At 37.6% G+C, this 23747-nt stretch overlaps 3 protein-coding genes across 3 annotated transcripts; 2 read left to right on the top strand and 1 right to left on the bottom strand.

The window, feature by feature from the left end:
- The first annotated feature begins 1088 nt into the window (after nt 1-1088).
- Nucleotides 1089-4566, top strand: LOC139121038 (putative nuclease HARBI1). The gene is made up of 3 exons (XM_070685629.1): nt 1089-1674; nt 3044-3220; nt 3740-4566. The coding sequence occupies exons 1-3, from the start codon at nt 1219-1221 to the stop codon at nt 4259-4261; spliced, it is 1155 nt and encodes a 384-aa protein (XP_070541730.1). The 5' UTR covers nt 1089-1218; the 3' UTR covers nt 4262-4566.
- Nucleotides 4567-5282: 716 nt separating this feature from the next.
- LOC139121039 (uncharacterized) lies at nt 5283-11224 on the bottom strand. The gene is made up of 3 exons (XM_070685630.1): nt 9104-11224; nt 8556-8656; nt 5283-8150 (listed from the first exon to the last, which is right to left on the bottom strand). Exons 1-3 carry the CDS (start codon nt 9118-9120, stop codon nt 7339-7341), a joined length of 930 nt encoding a protein of 309 aa, XP_070541731.1. The 5' UTR covers nt 9121-11224; the 3' UTR covers nt 5283-7338.
- A 2276-nt stretch (nt 11225-13500) lies between these two features.
- On the top strand, nt 13501-21697 carry LOC139121040 (uncharacterized). Its single transcript, XM_070685631.1, has one exon. The coding sequence runs from the start codon at nt 13612-13614 to the stop codon at nt 20005-20007; it is 6396 nt and encodes a 2131-aa protein (XP_070541732.1). The 5' UTR covers nt 13501-13611; the 3' UTR covers nt 20008-21697.
- The last annotated feature ends 2050 nt before the right edge of the window (nt 21698-23747 follow it).

Below are 23747 nucleotides of genomic sequence, written 5' to 3' on the forward strand. Positions count from 1 at the left end.
ATTCCATATAATGCCTGGTGCCTTAGCAATTTCCGAACCTGCAGGGTGGGCTTTAAAAATACAAAAAAACTGTCAAAATGTCATGCATGTCTTTAAATGATAAATGATTTGGTGCAGGATTTTTCCTAATGAAAGAATGTGACCCTTGACCGGATAGCCTTCTGATCCTACATGCCTTAATTGTTTAGGTGATAAAGCAAAGATTCGCTAATAAGGGTGTTACTGAGATTCTAAAAATATTTACGCGTCATTTAAATGTCACTGCAGGAGATAAATTAGGCCCTATTCCCTAATCTTATATTTCTCACGAATAACAAGATTATAAGTTGCCATGAACACCTGTAATTGGAATAGACACACGAACAAACAAACAGCTTCCTGATAATCGTGATGCTGCCGATCACGTAGTTAGAAGGAAATGTACACTTGCACTACCGTTTGATAAAATCTTTACAGCCTTGATACGGCTAATGTGGACCTTTTTCGTACAGCGTACGCCGGCGGCGTAAGGGCCCGAGCACGCTCGGGCCCTTCTCCGCCGTACGACCTCGATCTGCAAAAGCCATATCCAGACCGTAAAGATTAAAAACATTGGAGATGAATTTCTGATTGACCGATGGCCCAAATTTATTTGACTATGCGTCACCCTCAAGTCGATTAAATTGTTGGAACATGGAATGGCAAACGTGAGACAAATTCCTTTAAAACGTACAGTCTTTAGGCTACATACACAAAAAGCGCGGGGGGAGGGGGCTGGAGGAATTCAGGGGATTCGAAAATTTTAGGGGTAGTGGAGGAGGGATATGAAAGTTTTTCACTGCCTATAGGGGGACTAAGTTTTTTAGTTTCTTACCTTTACATTCCCCAATTCCAAGGTTTGTCAGGTAATTCAATGAAAACTGAATAACATGTAAATGTCATCCATTTTCTAGTATAATGTTAGCTAGAACTATAATTAAACACTTTGTCACATTTCATGAATTTTATCTCGAAAACATCTAAACATGTATGGTCTTTGTTAGACTGAAAGATTCAGTCGCGTGCGGGCGCTCCGGCGCACTGCGACCTACGTGGTAAAGGGTCTGAGTTCGATTCTGACCCGGGTAGCGACCCGGGTAGCTAACGCTTACGTCATTGGACACTACTTAGCATGCGCAGAAATGTAACCCGGGAGATACGAAACGAACGACAACAGAGTAGCAACCTATGTAAACAATAATGGCGACCGAGTTTAATGAATTTCTAGTTTTTCGAAATTTTTTTGAGGATTGTGACCAAGCTTTAGACTCCGCAGCAGTTATTCAACTCCGGACAAATACTGCTATCATTGTCGCTCTGAGTTGTTTGTTTTTGCGCCGAAAATGTGTCCCACGGATTACAAACTTTGCAGAAAATGTCGTACCACAGTATTCTTTGCAAGATTTCTGCATACACTTCCGTATCTGCAAAGATATCTTCACCATTGTACTGGGTAGAATCTCCCGTGTTATTTCAATTGAGCATCCTGGTGGCCGACCTCAAGTGAGCCCGGAAAAACAGCTGTTGGTGTGGATTTGGTACATGGTAAATCAAGAATCAATCAGGGAAGTTGGGCACATTTTCAATCTCTCAAAATCGACAGTTCATTCTTTGGTAAAGCGTGTAACCAAAGCTGTCATTGCTACGATGAAAGATGTAAGTACACATTCTATTTTCTGTATTGTTTTTATGGTATATTTGGGAACAGAACTATATTTAGCATTAATTAAAGATAGGCAAAATCCGTAATGTATGAGATCGGCCCTCAAGTCATGCTTTCATTGTATCTCGCTTGGATTATTGCAATAGTTTACTTTTCGGCCTCCCTTCATTTGGAATACGCAAACTGCAAACAATTCAAAATTCGGCAGCTCGACTTGCCACCAGGAAGAAGAAAAGTGATCATAGCCCATTCTTTGTGACCTCCATTGGCTGCCTGTCCAACACATCTATTTCAAAATTCTTTGTATTACTTTCAAAGTTATCTGTAGCCTAGCTGTGGGTCCACAGCTGTGGTGTTTTCGGACGGGATTTCCACCTTTTAGGGGCTGGTTTTGACTTTTCCGATTCTTTAACCCGGTATTGGAAAAGTAAAAACTAGTCCCTAAAAGGTGGAAATCCCGTCCGAAAACACCACAGCTGTGGACCCACAGCTATCTGTAGCCATGTACCATCTTATCTTGATGAGCTTTTGATTAGACGTTGTACCAGTCACACCTTACGTTCACATTCTAATGGGGAAATTAACTTACGTCAACCCATTGGTCGCACATCTTACTACGGAGATAGAGAGCTTTTTCAATTTGTGTGCCTCATCTGTGGAATTCTTTACCGCACACCGTCACACCTTTGTGCACCTCAGTAATTTGATAATTTTAAAGTAAGGTTAAAAACTTACACTTTTAAGTCATTTTACATATGAGTTTAATATTTTGATCTACTTTTAACCATTCTGTGATTTTATAAGTTGTTACTTTTATTGATAATTTTTTTTATTGCTATTATTTTTCACTTTTAATGTAAATTGCATTGAGATATTTAAATATGTAATGTACTATATAAGAAATATAGATTATGATTATTAATATATAGAGTATTGATGTTTCTTATTAGATAGAGCAAAGTTTCTTTGGTGGAGAAAGAGTGAACTCATCAAGTTTTACACTTGTAGAGTCGTTTTGTCTGGGATTGTGGAGTTGTTTTTTGCCACAACTTTCATTACAAAACATGACACAAACACAGTGAAAATAAAAGTGACATATGAAAATTTTCATAGTGTCAAACAATCCATTAAATATTTAAATTTGTTCATGATTGATTATGGAGGATGTGATTTTTTGGGAATTGTATATTTTTGTGATCTAGGTCTAATAATGTAATTTTTCTACACATTTTTGTCTTTTAACCTTTTAAAAAGTTCTCACAATTTTCAAGATTAAAATATGTTAGCAAATAATTAAATGAAGAAAGTTTAAAAAATTCACTTAGATGAAAAAATTTATCCATATTTTCTCCTTTTTTCCAGATTATCAAGTGGCCAGCACAGGAGCGACAAAGGGAGATTTCCCAGGGCTTCCAGCTTGATTATGGTTTGCCAGGTGTCGTCGGAATTATTGATGGAACTCACATTCGACTGTCAGGTTGTATTGGTGGAGCTCAGGATTATATCAATAGGAAAGGTTATGCATCAATGCAACTTCAGGTGAGGATTTCTTATTTATAATGATAGTTTTGATTATAATGCATGCTGTTCCATCATGAGAGGTTTGTCCATTTATGTAATATTATATTACAGCTTTGTCAATACCAGTGAATGTTGTGACATCATACCCTTGGACTATTACTGATAATGTATCTGATTATCTGATTATTGTGGCCCAAGATGTTTTCTACAAAGCTAGAAAATCACTAGCATTGCCAAAACTACAAAGTAATAGCAATGATACACCCCCTCAGTGTCTATAATGGACTTGAGTAAACTTTACACAACATAATGTTCTCGGCTTTGCCTCGTACATAATGTCATGTAAACTTCGCTTTCATCCATTATGGGCCAGGAGGGGTAATTGTGAAATGCTGGATGGTGAGTTATAGCAGTCAACTGTTTGGAGGAATATATTCTATTTTGAAAAGTTTCATAATCTTATTACACGGAGACACTTTATTCTGCTGTGAATATTTGGGAATTTGCTGAGTTTAGTTGCATCTCATTTTTTTCCAGGTCATTGTAGACGATCATCTATTGATCACTAACGCATACACTGGATGGCCTGGCTGCACACATGATGCCCGTGTCCTTCGGAATTCTTCAGTGTTTACAGGAATTGAGACAGATCAAGTGACTCTGGATCCCGGAAAATATATCATTGGTGATTCAGCCTACCCTCTGAGAGAATGGCTCATCACTCCTTTCAGAGACAATGGATTTCTCAATATTCAACAACGCAGGTTTAATCGTGTACTTTCATCTTGTCGTCAAAATGTTGAAAGATCAATTGGGCATTTAAAGGGGCGTGTGAGGAGGCTCAGAGAATTGCCAATGCATAGTCCAGAGGATGTGTGTGAGACCATTATTTCTGGTTGTATTCTGCACAATCTATGCATTGTCCATCATGATGACGTGGAAAACTATATTGATTTAGATCCACAACATATCAATGATCCAAACCAATATCCAAATATTCATGTGAATGCACCTGGAGGTATTGTCAGAAGACAACAACTGATGAATCATTTACAATAAGGGATAATTCAAAAATCAGTGAGACTTAATCTTGAAAGTTGTTTGGCTGTTATAAGAAAAAAATTAATATTAAATTTTGCTGAATGTACTTCTAACCTGAAATATTTAATCTTAATCCTTCTCTTAATTTATTGTTAGACATAAATTATAAATATGTTTTATATGTTACAGAAAGACTATTCAATGAAATCGTTTTGTCAAGTATTATTACACTAATCAGTTATTTAACTACAAGCATTGTTAATTTTTTAAATATTTGAAATACTTGTAAAAAAATTCACTGCTATGATTATTTGTCAGTGATTTGCATTAAAGGCATTGTTCATTCATTACATTATTGTTTGATGTGTTTTTATCAAATGTCTCAGAAATGACAAAAGTTATCACAGCTAATACAAGGGTTCATTTGTACTCATATACGGTACATGTACTATATGTGAAGAGATACTCAAATATTTTCATAGAAATATATTTCTTACAAAGAATTTGAAATTTCCAGATGAATTCTTCAGTGTCATACATAAGTTAAACAGCTCTGACAAAATTTCTTAATTTATCCAAAAAATTAATTTGTGTCATCCTGTGCAATGCCAAATCCAGTTTACCTTCTAGTGGTCAATAGTTTCACCTGTAAATATTTCAATTCCATGGTCTCATCAGTTTTCTACTTATTTCATTCAAAAGGACCCCAGGGCATACGCTTTCTCAACATCACTTCTTGATCTTTTTGCCAGAGGTCCACATATCTTTCTTCCATTGATTTGACTTTGTTGTGTGTACCGATACTTTACTGTCTGTTCTGTGCTGTTTTGTGTCTGTGTTTGTAACAATTGACCATGTATATTATTAGATTATGGATGGGTACAATTTTGATTACTTTACTCATTGCAGAGTCTGAAACAAAGCTAACATAAATGTTTACACAGTTCCCATGCCTTTACATAAGACACAGTGGTGGGTTAATTGACTACATATTACTCTAGTACAAGGATTTATACAGTGACACAATAAAACATCAGGTTTAGCAGTAATTTTAATAAGAGAAGATAGTGTCATATTACAAATTAATCAGATATTTATTGATAAATTAAGATCATATATTTATAAATATTTTATTGCATTAAATATTAATGTTATAGTCAGAAGCTATAAAGCTAAAAACATTAATAATGATTGGAATCCACATTTGCATAAAAACTCTTCCTGGAAAAGCAAAGACCCTTTTCCAGTATTGTCCTATCTAAGATGTTACAAATGAGTATATTAAATTACACACTTGTTCTATTCAATGTCTACTACAGTACATGTGAAATCTATTCTAGGTATAATACATTACATATCAGTTCTACTGAAGTAAATTACAATTCAAATTCTATTCAAGGTATACTACAGTACATGTGAAATCTATTCTAGGTATAATACATTACATATCAGTTCTACTGAATGGAAGTAAATTACAATTCAAATTCTATTCAAGGTATACTACAGTACATGTGAAGTCTATTCTAGGTATAATACATTACATATCAGTTCTACTGAATGGAAGTAAATTACAATTCAAATTCTATTCAAGGTATACTACAGTACATGTGAAGTCTATTCTAGGTATAATACATTACATATCAGTTCTACTGAATGGAAGTAAATTACAATTCAAATTCTATTCAAGGTATACTACAGTACATGTGAAATATATTCTAGGTATAATACATTACATATCAGTTCTACTGAATGGAAGTAAATTACAATTCAAATTCTATTCAAGGTATACTACAGTACATGTGAAGTCTATTCTAGGTATAATACATTACATATCAGTTCTACTGAATGGAAGTAAATGACAATTCAAATTCTATTCAAGGTATACTACAGTACATGTGAAATATATTCTAGGTATAATACATTACATATCAGTTCTACTGAATGGAAGTAAATTACAATTCAAATTCTATTCAAGGTATACTACAGTACATGTGAAGTCTATTCTAGGTATAATACATTACATATCTACTGAATGGAAGTAAATTACAATTCAAATTCTATTCAAAGTCTACTACAGTACATGTGAAGTATATTCTAGGTATAATACATTACATATCAGTTCTACTGAATGGAAGTAAATTACAATTCAAATTCTATTCAAGGTATACTACAGTACATGTGAAGTCTATTCTAGGTATAATACATTACACATCAGTTGTACTGAAGTAAATAACAATTCAAATTCTATTCAAGACATAATACGTTACATATCAATTCTATCTAAGTCATATAAAATTACAGATCAGTTCAATTCATTGTACATTTCTCAACTAACTTATTATGAACTCTATTCAAGATATAATAACTTACAAATATTTTCTTTTTTAGGATTTAATAAACTTACCCACTGCTATGCCAGCTATAATAATTACATAATAATTTTACACAAGGTATACTAAATCACTATCATTTTTATTAAAATTATAATATTTTACAAATCAATTCTCTCTGGCTTGCTATAAATGGAGATGTATTTTTGAACATATTACTTGTACCAAGGTTTGAAATTTAAACAAAAAAGTCAACTATTTTCAATAGAAGTTTTGAAAAAGACTAAGTGCTAAACTTTGCATTACTGTTTCTCTATTTGATTAAATTTTGTGTGCATTTTTGAAAAGTTAAGCATATTTTAATTCCTGTCAATTAATAATTCTCCCATCTATCCACAAAGAACATCAACTATTTCATGGAACAGTTTTTGATAAAAAATTTGAAATGATCAAAACAGTCAACTGGATGAAAAACTGTGATGAAATTTTTAAAAAATTACACAAGATCGATGTTGGTCATTATGAAACATTTTTGGTAAAACTGTGGACAATGAATATTTGTAATTGTATGGAAATCAATGAAGGCCATCTAATGTCCAGATGAAAAAAATTATTCAAAAAATCATTGTGTTTGTTACAGACAACAAAAGACCTCTACTGAAATATTTAGGAAACCTATCAAAGCACTCAAAAAATTAAGGGTGACTTTTATTAGCACAAACTATTTTTGAAATTCAGATCGTATTTTTCATTGTAATTCAATTTTCAATTCTTACTCAGAGACCGTTCGTATAAATTCAACATTCTATCCATTCTCTTCATTTTTTCTGTGTGTTGCTTCTCCATTAGCTCAAACAGATCATCATTTTTCTTTTCCATTTGTGAAATTGCTGCAATTATTTTGTCTTGAGGGGAAACTCTGTCAGATGTTTTGTTTCTTTTTCTAGATTTACGTGGTGTTGCATCAGTAGAAGCTGTGGTTTGTGTTGTGTCTGCTGTATTTGTCGTTGTCATGTCTGTCATTTCTGTCACTGTTGTTACTATAGAATCCTTGTTCTTGTTACTTGTGTCTGTTAGATTAAGGGAGTCAATGGTACATGTAGGATTTGTAGACTCTTTCATCCCATACAGATTATCAAATTCTTTGAAATGTCTACAAGTTTTCCTTTCACCACCAGTTTTCTTTCTATTATCGATTACTTCCATGTAGGACTTTTTTAGATTTTTCCATTTATCTCTCACTTGTGAAATAGTAACATAAATACCTGCTTTTTCCATTTCTGACACAATGCTTTGCCACAATTTTTCATGTCTTACACTTTGTTTAAACACATCTTCCATATCTGATCTCAGAACAACTAATAAAGTTTCTTCCCTATCTGTCCAGATATGAACTTTATCTATGTTAGTGTTGTTTTCTGTGCTTGTTTTTTTTGTAGGCTCTACTTGATCTTGTTGTGCTTGTGTTTCATTCTCTCCATCTTTGCTATGCTGACTAGTTTGCTTTCCATTTTCTTTTTGTTTTCCGTTATGTGCTGCTATAGCCTGGTTAAGTATAGCTTGTTTGATGTTGGAGTCTATTCAAGATAATAATTAGTGTATTTAAGTCACGAATCAATTTTTATTCATTAATTAATTTATTTGTTTATTTATTTTAATCAGGCTCTAGGCACTAAGGCCAGTAGAAATGTAAGGGAAAAAAAACATAACATAGATGCACAGTTAATATAATTTGCCCAGTAAACATAATACTTACAGTGCATATGTCATCATGCTGCATAACTCTCGCACAAAAAATACTATGGTCAGAATAGCAAGTACAGACCTCACACATGGACATAGGTTGACTTGTATCGTTACAATGTATCAGTACATAATTTCCAGTCAGCTGACTTCATTCAACGCAAAAATAAACAAAACGACTGCTGCATGACGTTTGATGAAACTTTTGCGTTTATTTGTCGTTACTAAGTAATACTTACCAAGGTTCGGTGATTTCAACAAATCTGCAATTTCTTTCTGGACTTGAATAACTGTTCGTGGGCGATTTTCGTTCGCCGCATCAACAATTTCAAGCTGAAAGCTGACGTGAAACATTAAATTTAGAATATGAAAATAATATTGACGTTGCCTGATCGGTTTTGCATTTCATTTATCATGTCGAAAAAATAATAACAAAAAAAAAATGCCGGAAAATCGGGAGTATCACAGTAAAACATATATACTACCTAGCTGCAATATATAACCTTGGTTGGCCGTGGGGCTTGGACTTCTGTCGTGCGGCTCGTACCTTGAGGCAAGGCGCCAGCCGCACAAGCTGAGATGCCCAAGTACCACGGCAAACCACTCAAATTTCAAATTTGCAAAGAGAGTATCGTCAGATTTTGTCGTCTGCACAAGTACAGCAAGTGCATAGATACAGATGCACTGTAAAAGTTATGAACATTGCTGGTTAGTTAATGCAAAAGCGTCGGTTACCGCTTTCTTTCTCGAAAATGACAAAAATATATAAAAAACTGTATCTACTCACGATTGTTTGGTGGCCATTTTGTCGAGTTCTAACCCAAGTAACCTTGGTCGTAACGCAGGAGAGGCCCGGGTTCAGTTCAAAGGTCAAATGACGTAATTTTCGTCATCAGAGTAGCAACTCGAAGTCGTTCGGTTGCGACGCGCGCTACTCGGGTCGCTACTCGGGTTACAATCGAACTCGGCCCGTGGTAAAGGGTCGTAGGTCGCAGTGCGCCGGAGCGCCCGCACGCGACTGAATCTTTCAGTCTAGGTCTTTGTAAAAAAAACCCAAACAAGTTGGCCTAGTAACGGGGCAGAAGCTGCGACTGTTGATCATTTTTTCAAATATATTTTTATGCAATATATCAAATACAGTTTCTTGCTTTCTCCCTACAGTATGCTAAACACACAATAATATTCAGTTTTATCTACAAAGCCTGTATATATAAATGTGTATTAGATGATAATTGAATTAGAGTGCAGACTGAAAGTCATTTGTCAATGATACAATGCACAGAACACATACATAGACTGTGTTGTTAAGCAGAATACTGGACAGTTCGACATGCTGCAGGGAGTAGAACAAGAACACAGTTGTATAAACTGAATAAAAATATTGTCAAAATTTGGGAAAATGTAGACAGAAATTCACAATTTGCATACTCTTTCATTATTGACATTATGTGTGCTCTTCAGCAGGTGCCATTTACTTGGTCAAAGTTGGATTACCTGAAGTCGGCTTAAACTGATAAATCCAAAAAATCAACTGTGTTTAAAAATGACTCAATTTAAGAACTTGCCTTATAGGAATGTGGCTCTTGTTATTATGTTGTTTTTGCGTGTATCCCTGATATGTATGTTGCTATATGATAATCGAGGGGGGAGGGGGCACTTGAACAATTTTGATCTATAGACGGGGGGATCTGAGAATATAAGATTTCAATCGCGATTCCTCCAGCCCCCGCCGTTATTTGTGAACGTAGCTTTAAGTTATCGGATATTCTAAATCCCTTTACCAGCTATCGGCTGTTGTAGGGCCTTTATCTAAGATACTATTGTGGTAATTTCATAGAATAACGAAGTAAAGGTCCCTGAAGTTGTTGGAAGGGGTGTGAGGGCGGCGCCAAGTCTAGATTAACATCTATGCACTCGAGTAAGACTTCTCCCACATCGACTGCCATAAATGCATTCCTTCTATTTCAGAGGAAGGCCAGATAGCATGCTTCACGTTAGCGTGATAATTTGAAGAGCCTCCATTATTTTAGATAGAGAATTTTTTAAGGTATTAAATAAGGACATGTTTGAGGTTTTAGCAACCGTCTGACAAGCACTGCTTGGTTAGGTCATCGTAGCACAGTCTCCAAATTGCTGTTTTGATGGAAAGTCCGAGCCAAATTAACACTCTAAGCTAGCGCAGAGTACTTTGAAAATGACGCTTTCAAATCCTGTTTATGCTGAAATAATACAAAACAAAAATTCGAAGTGATTGTCTTTTGTTAAAACTGTCCAACAAATTACGAAACAAACATGAAAACTCAACCAATAACTTTCTTGTCGATCGTCACGACGTTATAATGTTGAAGACGAGCGTGAGTATGTCACCTTTTTTCATCGGAAACAATTGCAAAAAACTTGGTTTTTCTAGGTTGTTTCTGGATGAGTTTTTCGGTCTAAGATGTTTGAAATAGTCATTGACAAATTCAACATTTTCCGTATCTGATAGCGTTTAGTAAATGTCAAACAGGGCAAAGTATAGAAAATTATGATTGAGTCAAGCAAATGACTTTTTTACTTCATAAAAGAGAGACAGTAAAACTCGTCAGGACATTTTTTCCAAATTAGTTATGGTCACTTTTGAATTCCGGTATTTGTAGGACGACTTACATAATAAGTGCCAACACTAGGTCTATCTTTATTTCCTTAGACATCACACAGTGAGCAAAAAGTTTGCCCGTCTGTCTTAAACAGTTTTATCAAGAATATCTCTCTGTGTGTCTCTGTCTCTGTCTGCCTGTCTGTCTGTCAGTCTCGTTGTAGCAAACATTTTGGGGTATTTTATGTCCTTGGAAGTTTTAAATGACAAATTCATGTTGATGAAATGAACAAAAATATCAGTCACTGTAACATCGATGTCTTTGCCCACACAGATCTGTGCCACAGAGTTGGATAAGAACTAGCACAGGGCCTGTGACAGGGGCAGAATGTCCTGTATAGTAAACACATATTGCCTGGTCATGAGGGCTATAGCGCCCGTCTATTGCCCCGAGGGGTCGTGTGTTACCAGAAACACATCGCTATTCCCCTAGGCCGTAGGCCGAGGGGTATAGCGATGTGTTTCTGGTAACACACGGCCACGAGGGGTAATAGACGAGCGCTATAGCCCGAATAAAGACCAGGCTATAGGTGTTTTATAACACACCACTTACTCATGTTGTATTGTTATATAGTTTTTAATGTGTTTTGATATTTTGTACCTCAACAATCCATTGTGACAAGTTTACTGGGCGATGTTTCCACAGCGCTTTCAGTTGTACGTGGTACCACTTTCTTTCAAAAATATTCTAAGCATACCTAGCGACATCCCTAGTCGCACTTTAATCTTTTCCGTCGATGAGCTGTTCAAGTTCCTACATACGCTGTTGGAATGTTGGAAAATGTTGGAAAATCTGTTTTAAAAAATGTGTCGTCACCTATCCCCGGCGCACATCACATTCTACTCACCCGCCATTGTTGCAAAGCTGCAGACGACACTACGGTCACGTGACCGGGCACTTTCCCAAATTTGGTCAAAACTATTTCCCTAGGGAAATAGCTTTTCAAAAAATACCCTCTGACGTCACTTTTTTCGATCCGATGGGGACTAGACGTATCTATTTTCTCGTCACGTGACGTATTCTGGCGAATCGCGACACGGAATGAGCATGTGGCGTGTTATAATTAAGGTTCCAAGACAAGAAATGTGACCTTTTTAATCTACCAATTCTCTAACGGTTAATAAACTCAGAACCCCCGTAAAGTATACATTTTCTGAAAGCCTACATATATGGGAACATTTTGGTAACCACAGTGTCACCATTGTTTACATAGCTATCACGTGACAAGATAATTTGCATAACCTTTCAAAAGTCGGTTTTCCCTATGTTTTGTCTCAATACTTCAAAATATCTGACTCAAACTTGCTGGAATGCAAGCTGTCACAATGCTCTTTCAAAGTGTCCTCAGATTTTCTATATCTTGCTTAGTTTTTTTGGAGCACAATTTAAAGAAATCAACTATGTAAAATTCACTGCTCTGGAAGTTTTTCTGGCATAAAAACTGTTTAAGAAGGTTTAAAAAAATTCTGAGACACGCTTTTGAAGACCTGTAGGATAGCTTACACTCACATGAATTTCAGCCACATATCTCAAAGCATTGAAACAAAACATAGGGAAAACCGATTTTTGAAAGGTTATGCAAATTACCTGTCACATGATAGTTATGTAAACAATAGTGACACTATGGTAACCAAAATGTTCCTCTATATCTAGGCTTTCCGAAAATATACAATTTACGGGGGTTCTCAGCTTATTAAACACTAGAGAATTGTTAGTTTAAAATGGTCAATTTCTTGTCTTGGAACCTTAATATTATAACACGCCACATGCTTATTCCGTGTCGCGATTCGCCAGAATACGTCACGTGACGAGAAAATAGATACGTCTAGTCCCAACCAAATCGACAAAAGTGACGTCAGAGGGTATTTTTTGAAAGGCTATTTCCCTAGGGAAATAGCTCTGACCAAATTTGGAAAAGTGCCCGGTCACGTGACCGTAGTGTCGTCTGCAGCTTTGCAGCAATGGCTGGCGGGTGACTAGAACGTGATGTGCGTCCGGGATAGGTGACGACACATTCTCTAAAACAGATTTTCCAACATTTAACAAACTTCCAACAGCGTAGGAACTTGAATAGCTCATCGACGGAAAAGATTAAGGTGCAACTAAGGATGTCAATAGGTATGCTTAGAATAATTTTTGAAAGAAAGTGGTACCACGTACAACTGAAAGCGCTGTGGAAACATCGCCCAGTAAACTTGTCACAATGGATTGTTGCGGTGCAAAATATCAAAACACATTAAAAACTATATAACAATACAACATGAGCATGTGGTGTGTTATAAAACACCTATAGCCTGGTCTTTATTCGGGCTATAGCGCTCGTCTATTACCCCTCATGGCCGTGTGTTACCAGAAACACATCGCTATACCCCTCGGCCTACGGCCTAGGGGAATAGCGATGTGTTTCTGGTAACACACGGCCCCTCGGGGTAATAGACGGTCGCTATAGCCCTCATGACCAGGCAATAGGTGTTTAATACACTGAGCATTTTGATTACTATGGAGAGTCAGCAATCAATCTTCCATAACCCTTTTTCAGGTCAACATCCGGACTGAGCCGTTCCGAAGAGGAATAACGTATAGTAATATACCTACAACTGCTAAAACAGAGACAACTACTCTATGAATTCTACTGACAAGGCGAGCACTCGACGATATGGCGATTAACATATTCAGGGCACAATTGCTGAAATTCGTCGTGGTTCTTCTCGTGTATTCTCTCGTCAACTTCGTGATCGTGTTCAATATGGTAAACAAAAATGGCGGAGAGAAAAACGGATTGACTAGGGAGTCATTTATACATCAACGAGCTGTATTGACAACAATTGGAAGCCAAGGTAGTACTGTGAAATCTGGAGACGAAGGTAAACAACTAACACCTAAGGATATGACAGAGATTCTTCTGGAAAATCCAAAATTTTTCATCATAAAACAGAATTGGGCTTGCAGCAGTATTACATTTAACGAACTGCACGTTCTCATAATTGTCGTATCTTTGCCTCAAAGTGGCGAAAAAAGAGCTGCCATTAGGCTATCCTGGGCAAAAGGAATAGAAAAACGTGGAATTCGGGTTTTGTTTCTCATCGGCAAAAGCGAAAATTCTGACTCACAGAAACGTATAGAAGAAGAAAACGCCAAACATCATGACATTATTCAAGTTGATTTAAGAGAAGAGACATCTATAGCTAGTTCAACACAGAAACTAATTGTGTTGATGCACTGGACGCGTCACAACTGTCGAAATGCAAAATATGTCCTAAAAGTCGACGAACAAACACTAGTCGTGCCCGCAAACGTGCTTGAATTTCTTGAGAAAGCCCCACGGACTGGGTTTGCTGGAGGGTGGCCATTTATAAACATGAAGCCTGTCCGAAACATTAACAGTCCATGGTTCATATCGGAAGCAATGTGGCCCCATTCAAAGTACCCTCCATACTTAGGAGGATCGACATTCTTGCTATCCATCGATGTATTGCTACGAGCTTCACTTTTTTGCAGAAAACTTGTATCTTTTCCTTTCGAAAATGTCTACCTCGGGAGCATTCTTGAGAAATTACGACTAAATCTTACTCAAGTGAACAATTTCGATATCCAAGGAAGCTATCGGAAAATATGCCAAGTAAGATCGTCACTACTGTCGACGAAATTCGAAACAAAACAAATGATTAAGTATTGGGATGCACTGCAAACAGATCTTCAGACCGTGTGCGATAATAAAGACCCTTACCTAGATAAACTTCGATTTCAACAGCAAAATGATGGATTGAATGGGAGTAGGATCATCAACGATTTCTCTTATCAGTTTAGCGTCAATCCCAGGAATTTATGTTTTCCAGACTTTCCAGATAAGCAAGACTGGAAAGAAGTTTTCCTGTTGATAATAACGCCATCTCGAGCTGTAAACTCAAAACAGAGGGATATGATTCGTAACACTCGCGGATCACGGAAATTCACGATCGGGAAGAAAATCGTCCAGCTATTTTTAATTGGGAAAACATTTGATACACAGCTTGATGCTGATGTATTGCAAGAAAGCCGAACACATGAAGATGTCATCGTGGTAGACATAAGGGACAGTTATGAAAATATGACACTTAAGACAGTAATGATGCTTAAATGGACATCGCTATATTGTACCAATGCGAAATACATTTTAAAAGCCGATGATGATGTTTTTGTTAATTTGCATGATCTCGTCGTAACCCTGATAGATCAGCCAATATCTCGTTTTGTTCTGGCTTATGTCCACAAAAAGACCTGGCCACTTCGAGACAGAAAACATAAGTGGTATGTCAGCGAGGACGAATGGCCACTGAATGAACCTTACCCTCCCTATCCAAATGGACCAGCCTACGTCATGTCGTATGACGTTGCCACCAAAATATACTCGTCATCATATACTACAGAACTGTTTCGTTTTGAAGATGTCTATATTGGTATTAATTTGCGACATATAGGTATAGTGCCAACTCACAGCGACAGATTTGATAATTTTGGTAAACTGAGAACGATTTGTGAACTAAAAGGCTCGCTGTCATCTCATTATGTCCACGAAGATATGATGTACAAGTTGTGGCGGCAAACGGAAGAATGGGGTAAATTTGTACACTGCAAAACTAATGACATTGCGTCATCCTACCAAAATATCGACAAAGTTATTGTTGATAATGGGAGAGTAATCATCCCCGGGAATGTCTCAAATTCAACAAGATTGAACACTTTTATCATTAACCACGCACAGAAGTGTTCGCCCGGGAAAAGTCAACCGTTCCTAGTGGTTTGTGTCTTCAGCCGACCTGGGAACGTGCAATTACGGACGGCAATACGCGATACCTGGGGGAAACCTGATCAGGAAATTAGCGGTGTCAGAGTAGTAACTGTATTTTTCACAGGTGTATATGAGGACAACGTGGAGATGCAAGAAGCTATTCTCGAGGAGGATGCAAAATTTGGTGACATTATCCAGAACAATTTCATTGATTCATATGAAAATCAGGTAATAAAGACGGTTACTATATTACATTGGACTTCTACCTATTGCGCAGGTGCAGCATATCTAATTAAAGTAGATGACGATGTCCTCCTGAATATTCGTAGTTTAATAGAGTTTCTCGAATATTCGCCAAGAAAGGCTTTATACTTCGGCGATCTAAAGTTAAACGCGAAACCCGAGAGAGGTGAAACTTCCAAATGGTACACTCCTCCAGAAGCTTGGGAAAGAGGCGAATATCCGCCATATGCAAGCAAATCGTACGTACTTTCTCTCGATGTCGCCGATGCTGCTTCTCAGATTGCTCTGGCTACACATGTTTTCAAATGGGAAGACGTTTACGTTGGGATTATGGCGGAGAGATTAGGAATTCAGCCGCTGCCACATATCCACTTTGACATTACTGGTGCTTATCGTTCACAATGCACATTGCAGTCAGCTATTATGTCAAGTCAGTTCTCGGCTGAAATGCTCAGAAAGTATTGGAAAATCTTGAGAAATAGCACTACAGCTGTGGGTAAATGCAATGGTTTGTTTGCTGAAAAAGTCAAGCCATACGTTCGAGATCATGCATGGACTTCACAACAACTTTGCTCGAGTAACTCTGCTGATATATATCCCATTTTCTTGGTGGTACTAGTCAACACAAGTCCGGATCAGCTGGAAAACAGAAACGTCGCTCGTCTGACGTGGGCCAGGATAAATAGAGTCTTAGGGGAGCGTGTTGAAGTGAAATTTGTAATTGGAACGTCGAGCAATGAAAGAGTGCAGAATGTCATCGAAAAAGAAGCTAACCACTACGGTGATGTAATCATTTCTAAGCTACTTGAAGCTGATGCAAATTCAACCTTGAAACGATTGAATGTTTTTCAATGGGTGCGCGACTTTTGTTCTTCTGCAAAATTCGTCATGGTAGTTCCAGCCGACAGTTTCGTCAATATCAGAAATGTTATCAGCCACATACGCCATGCTCCACTATCCAATCATATAGCTTGCTTCGTACAGAGAAACGTTAAGCCAATCAGGCAAAAGGGAAGTCCATGGTACATTTCAGTTGACGACTGGCCCTTTGACTACTTTCCTCCACACTGCAACGAGAAAACAGCATCGATAATGTCTATGGATATCTTGCAAGAAGTTTTGTATCACTCTCAGAACAAAAAAACTATCAAGTTTCCTGAAATACAAATCGGTACGATTCTTCACAAATATCTGAAAAACACACAACTCTCGCACAATACTGCGTTTTACGTAAAAGGCATGGCAAGATATTTGCAAGATGGTGGAAACAATGATATATGTGGCTTAGACAGCATTATGGCGACTAATGGTTTTACCGGACAAATCATGCAGTACGTCATTGAACAGGTGATCAACGACAATCTAGAGAAGTGTCAAGATCAGCGACGAAAGGAACTTGCCGACAAATATTTACAGAAATTCAACAACAGAGAAAAATTTAACGATATCATCAATGAACTACAGGCAAAATTAAACAACCAGACCATTATCAATATCCACGAGTACTCTACTGTCATTGATCACCCTGAAAGATGTCGACGTCATTGGAATGGCGTCTTCTTATTCATAATGGTGAGGTCAAACCCTGAGGAGAGAGAGTACAGAAATGCCATCAGGTCGACCTGGTCAAAAGAAACTGCTGTTGAAGGAGTCCGCGTTGATTACATATTTCTCCTAGGACGACCTGAGGATGCTCAACTCCAGCGAAAAATCTGGTTGGAAGATGAAGAAAACGAAGATATCGTGCAAGAGGATTTCCTTGACGTATTTCGGAACCAGACATTAAAAATTGTGATGGCGCTCAAATGGGCATCACAGAATTGCGCAGATGTGAAATATATCTTTATGACCAAATCCAACACTTTCATTCATGTTTCAAATATGATGCTTTACCTCAAGTCTTCGTTCACTCTAGAAAACGACCTCGTTGTAGGACATATCTTGAAGAATACAAGACCAGTGAGAAATCCAGACAGTTCATATTTCGTCCCAGTTGAAATATACCCAGAAGAAAGGTATCCGCCTTACCCCGAAGGAAAGGGTTACCTGATGTCCGGGGATGTTATGCACAAGGCCTATGTGATGTCACAGTATACAGCCTCATTCCTATGGGAAGATGTCTACTTTGGCATGCTGCTGCAGAAACTGTCAATAATCCCTCGCTTCCATTCTGACTTCATTAGTGATTCGTTGAACAAGGTTCCCGATGTGTGCTATATGAGAAATGCCTTTATATGGAATGTGGTGGCGCCAGAGGCAATGGGCGCGTCATATTACAAACTTCAAAATAGCCAAAATATATCTTGCTTTGAAAAAGATCGTATTAAACCGGACTTGTACGAATTCAAAGTATCGAGTGACCACCTGTGTAAAGAACCATCAGACAATATCTATATTCTGTTGGCTGTGATGACATCGCCTACTAACTTTGGCCGTCGACGCGCGATAAGAGAGACATGGGGCATGCATTATGAAAACATCACAGATTTTTACGTCAAAACCGTGTTTATGGTTGGAATCCCACGTGATGAAGAAACACAGTTTATGCTTAAGGAAGAGAACGACTACTACCACGACATCGTTCAGTCAACCTTCATTGACAGTTACCAAAACTTGACTCTAAAAACTGTAATGATGTTAAAATGGGTAGCAAATTATTGCCCAAATTCAAAGTTTGTAATAAAAGTCGACGATGACGTCTTTGTGAATATAGAAAATGTTATTTCGTTACTCAATGGCGCACAATCAACCGAATATTCTTTGGGTTTCATATTGTATAATAGTTGGCCTATTCGGGATCCTAAACACAAAAACTACACACCGCGCCGTCTGTGGCCTGATAGAAGCTTCCCGCCGTACTATTCTGGACCATGTTACTTTCTCTCCACTGATGTTGTCAAAACCTTATACAAGGCTTCGTTCAGTGCAAGGTGGTTTACAAATGAGGACGTCTTCATAGGCGCTCTCATGCAAAGTATTGGACTATCTCTTCAGGGAGATCCTCGCTTTGATATCAGTGGCGACGCTCGTGACGTCTGTCGCCTGCGTAGTGTCCTAGCGACTCATAAAGTTATGGCTCGTGACATGTACAAATTCTGGTATTGGTTAAACTCACAGGAGAATGTTGAATGCAATGATGCTAATTTACCGGATAGGCACTTCTACCTGTATTACCAAAATCAAACCAGTTGGCAAAATCAAGAGTACGCATTCCCGATAGCAAATCGAAAATTTTGTCATAAATCGCTTACATCACTCATCGACAACGCAAGGAAGTCGGTCTTAATCGTTGTAGGCAGCCTGCCAGAAAACGTTGAAGCACGAAACGCAATAAGGGACACGTGGGGGCGCTTACATGAAAATTACCATGCTGTAATGATAACGCTCTTCTTTATCGGAACCACCACAAATCATACAGATACAGTACAAGCTCTCGTCGAAAAGGAATCCGAATTCCGTGGCGATATAGTTCAGACAAATGTGTCCGATTTCCTGTACAGCGCTACGTTTAAAACAATAGCCATATTCACGTGGTTGGCCAAATTCTGTGACGATGTGAATTACGTCATCAAGACCGATGATGGTACATTTCTGAATTCACCAATGATTCTGCACTACTTCGAAACATCAAAACCACCGACAACCGATCTTATTGCGGGAAGCGTTATCCACAGTTCAAGACCGATACGCGATGTCCAAAGCCAGTATTACACACCAGAGGAAGTCTGGCCAAATGAAAAATTCCCCGTCTATGTGGAAACACCGACGTATCTTCTGTCCATGGATGTAGTGAAGAGAGTGGACTCCGTTGCAAGGACGACACAGCCTGTTTTCTGGGAAGACGTCTTCCTTGGTGTGTTACTTCAGAAACTCAGCATAAAGCCAAGTGAGCTGAGGGGCTTTGATTTTAAGGGAGAGAAGCGCATAAACTGCGAATACGGTCATTCTCTTGCAACGGCATTCTTCACACCCAATCAAATGCGTTCATTTTGGAGGGAATTAAGATACGTTGATATTGTCTGCGGCGACCAGAATAACTAGGAAAGGCCTTTGGATTCCTTTGAGGTTATTGTGATTCGTCAGTAGCTCGCATGATCACTTCAAGGGCTATTTTGATATTTATAATAGGATAAATTGTCTATATTTCATCAGTTGTAAGAGAGAAGCAAAGCCTTCACGTGTATTGTTTGAAATCATATATTCCATAAATATCGTGTGCACAATGACCGTCAGGACGTACGCAACACGACTGAGTCTACTGAGACACTTTGACACAATGAGTTAGTTATACATGTAGTATTTTAGGAAACAATTTTACAAGAATCTGATGATTGTTGTATCAACAGGTGAAGGGAAGTGATGTTAACTGCTTTACAAAAGTGATTTGTGATTTTGTGACACTGTCAAATTTGTTTTCACTTTAACTTGTCTTTTACAGGCGAAATTTAACAATATAAACAGATAAGTCTTAGGAACTGGCTTGGTTTTGCGTTGAGATCAAAGACTATATTAAGATTGACTTCAAGTCTTTGTGGAGTTAATTTCTGATTAGTTATCGGTTTCTGATATCTCAACGTCAAACCAAGTCAGTTCACGAGACGAAACCAGGAATCTTTATCTATTTTTACTATAATTAAGTAACACACCATTTACTTTTTTACCTTGTTTTTCATGGACATTGATTTTGCTGAACGGTCTTGGTGAGAAACGATCGTTCATGATTTGAAAAGTGGTGTCGATTAAATGGTCGTGTAGACTGCAGTCACTAGCAAGATATATGTATGTCATGGCTCTTAACAGATGTGTACAACACCAGATAACCAGTTCTATCAAATATGACCAGCTTACAGTTCGTAAAGACTTACAGATTCTTTAGCGAGACTGTAGTGTATGGCATGGAGTTGAACTGTACATTCTACAATGTTAAACGTCATGTGTTTTAACATCTAGCAGTAAAATTCAGGGGCAGTCTATTTCAAAACATTGTTTCCAATGTTTTTTTGTGTAAGTATAGCATTTGCAGGATTTTCAAGCAAGATGAATTTTTAAAGGGAAATACCGAATTTTCGTTTTGTATCGGGTTTTAGAAGGCACACGTCTTACTTTAAGGTTATACTGAGTTGTTTGATACTGTCGGTAGTGAGCGTCATTGAAGTATATGAATTCGCATTCCTTGTAATAGATTCCCGCCTTTATATCCAACGATGACAATGCTAAATGTAGCTTTCATAAAAAGGACCCCTTTGAACTATGTGTCTCTATAGGTAGCAGCCGCTAAGTAATTGTAATGCAGACAAACTGTTTAAAATTTTGTACAAGCTTACATATCGTACATACGGGATGTAAAAGATTTTTATAAAAGGCACTTACTCGTGAATATTTACTGACAACACTGGAAAAGATCCCATTTTTATGGAAATATTGAGAGAGAAGAACCACTCTTCCCTGAAAAATGGTCAAGCAAATGTGACACACACAACAAGAAAAGCCGCCTTATCTTATGGTACCCGTCTGTAAGTGAGTGATACAAGGCCATACTCAAATTTACTCATACACTTTGGTTGGGTATTATTTTATTTACTATGGGTATAATTAACTGTTGTCAAAATGACCAAGGTGCCTTTCTTTTATGCATAAGAACATTTAAAGTTCGACGCCTTCAATATGCTGACATGTGATTAAAAGGATTTACGCCGCTCAAATTGTTGTCTGCAATTTTGTCAGATTTCTAACCCCTCAACTAATGTCAGTCAAAACTCCCATGGGAACATAAAACTGTTATCTCACATATCTTTCACATCTCAATCTCGATTTCAACAAGTATGAATGCAGGTCGGAAAACTCCAACTAGGGTAGTACTTTCATTACGGACTATCGTCGTGGGTAACAAATGCATTTCCACATGACTATGAAAAACATCTCCGTACGTACAGGTTTCACCGACATTGAAAAAAGTATAGAACCCCACAAAAACAATTTTGTCCACTTTGGGATGACGTGTGGGTCAATCAGGGTCATTAATCTTAGAACTTCACCGGAGTAGTAGAGGTTTATGCATGCCGTTGTTTGCCGTTGTTTGGTTCCGACGAAATCGGAGAAAATATTGAGCTGATGCTCCGTTGTTTCGTGGCTAAATGTCGTCTCAGAAAAATGTAGCTTTGTTAGTCTTTCTATTGGATTTAAGTCACTCAGGTCACCCAACACTGCTTTTTGAACAGAACACTCTTGTCTCCCTTACTTTTCACTTCTTCAAATTAAATAAGTATGAATATAGGTCTGAAAAACTCCAACTCATGTATTTCTTTCCATACGGCCAAGCTTCGTGGGTAACCAAAGCACTCCGTATGACTGTGCACAAATCTCCAGCCAGGTTCCAACGACATTGGGAAATATAGGGATCCTAAAACGGATAATTCAGCATCTTTCACAAAGAAGCTTGATTGCAGTTTGGGAAACTCGAACTATAAGGTATAACTTTCATTATGGACTATCTTCATGTGTAGCCAAGGCACTCTGCATTATAGTGGCAGGCCAACAATCCCCAAAACAATAGTTACTACCTCGGGATGAATGAGTGTCAATCAGGTTCGTTAACCTCAGAAGTTCACTGGAGTAGAAGAGTTGTACACATGCAATAATATTTGCATGCCGTTTTTTGGTCCCACTAGTTAGATGTACGGTATTAACACTAGGGGTTCGACCCAAAATACCCTTATGGTGAAAATTTCACGGAAATTGAACCTATTATTATTCGCGTTATTATTTCTATATAATACTTATATTAATTATTATTCCGTATCAAAGTCGACATATTCAATTAAAGTGCACATAGTCTACAGAGTCACAATTGGCATTGTCATCCATGTCAAAGATTGAGTTTATCAGTGTCATTCAGAAGTTGTTCTTCTCAATTTTTTGGATATCAGACGCACGCTCAAGATTCTGCATGACAGTCTAATTTGTTACGAACTCGAACCGAAAACCAAAGGACATATACACTATCAATAAGGGGCGCTCTCCTCGCAATTTCAGTCGAATAGAAACTGTTAAACATTGCTTTCTGCATTGCAGTTTAATTTAACCAATGAAGTTCATTGTACCAACAAACTACAATAACGTTACCAAATACTTTTCTTTTTGAACAAACAAACAAATTTTAACGACTTTTTCGTAAAACTGTGCAAACAAAAACCTAATGCAACGAATTTAACTGTTCATTGCTGACCGTAACTCTATTCCCTGTTTTCTTAACGGGTACAGATCGAGGTTGAGTCATAATGGATGGGGAATCCATCTTCACGTAATCGATGTAACAGTGATTAGTGCCTATGAAGCCAACGAGAATTTGAAACCCAACATACAGCAGTATTATCTCATTGTTGGTGACAACACCCAGAATCCTATAACCGAGTACCTTTCAGAACATATGTCGATTGTAAATCAACAAACAATGTCAATGGTAATAAAGTAAAAAGTTTTCTGAACGCATACATGATGTGATGTGGTAAGGTTTGTGATGGTAAAATATGTCAGGCCTGGGGCCAGCAAGGTATTCCGATGTTGGAGAAGCCTAACAAAGACCGTAGTCGGCAAGTAGGCCCACATATACTATCTTCAAATTTACTTTATTGTTCATTTTTCGTTATTGAATTCATACGAACGATTCCATAATTTGATATCGAAGCCACAGAAACAAATTAGAAAATCACAAAATTTTGGCTCTCGTTTGATTTAAAGTATTCATTTCTTTATACATGTGGTCGATGCTACGTACCCACGTA

The sequence above is a fragment of the Ptychodera flava genome, chromosome 21 (assembly GCF_041260155.1).
Source record: "Ptychodera flava strain L36383 chromosome 21, AS_Pfla_20210202, whole genome shotgun sequence".
In the NCBI taxonomy this organism is placed as follows: Eukaryota; Metazoa; Hemichordata; class Enteropneusta; family Ptychoderidae; genus Ptychodera; species Ptychodera flava.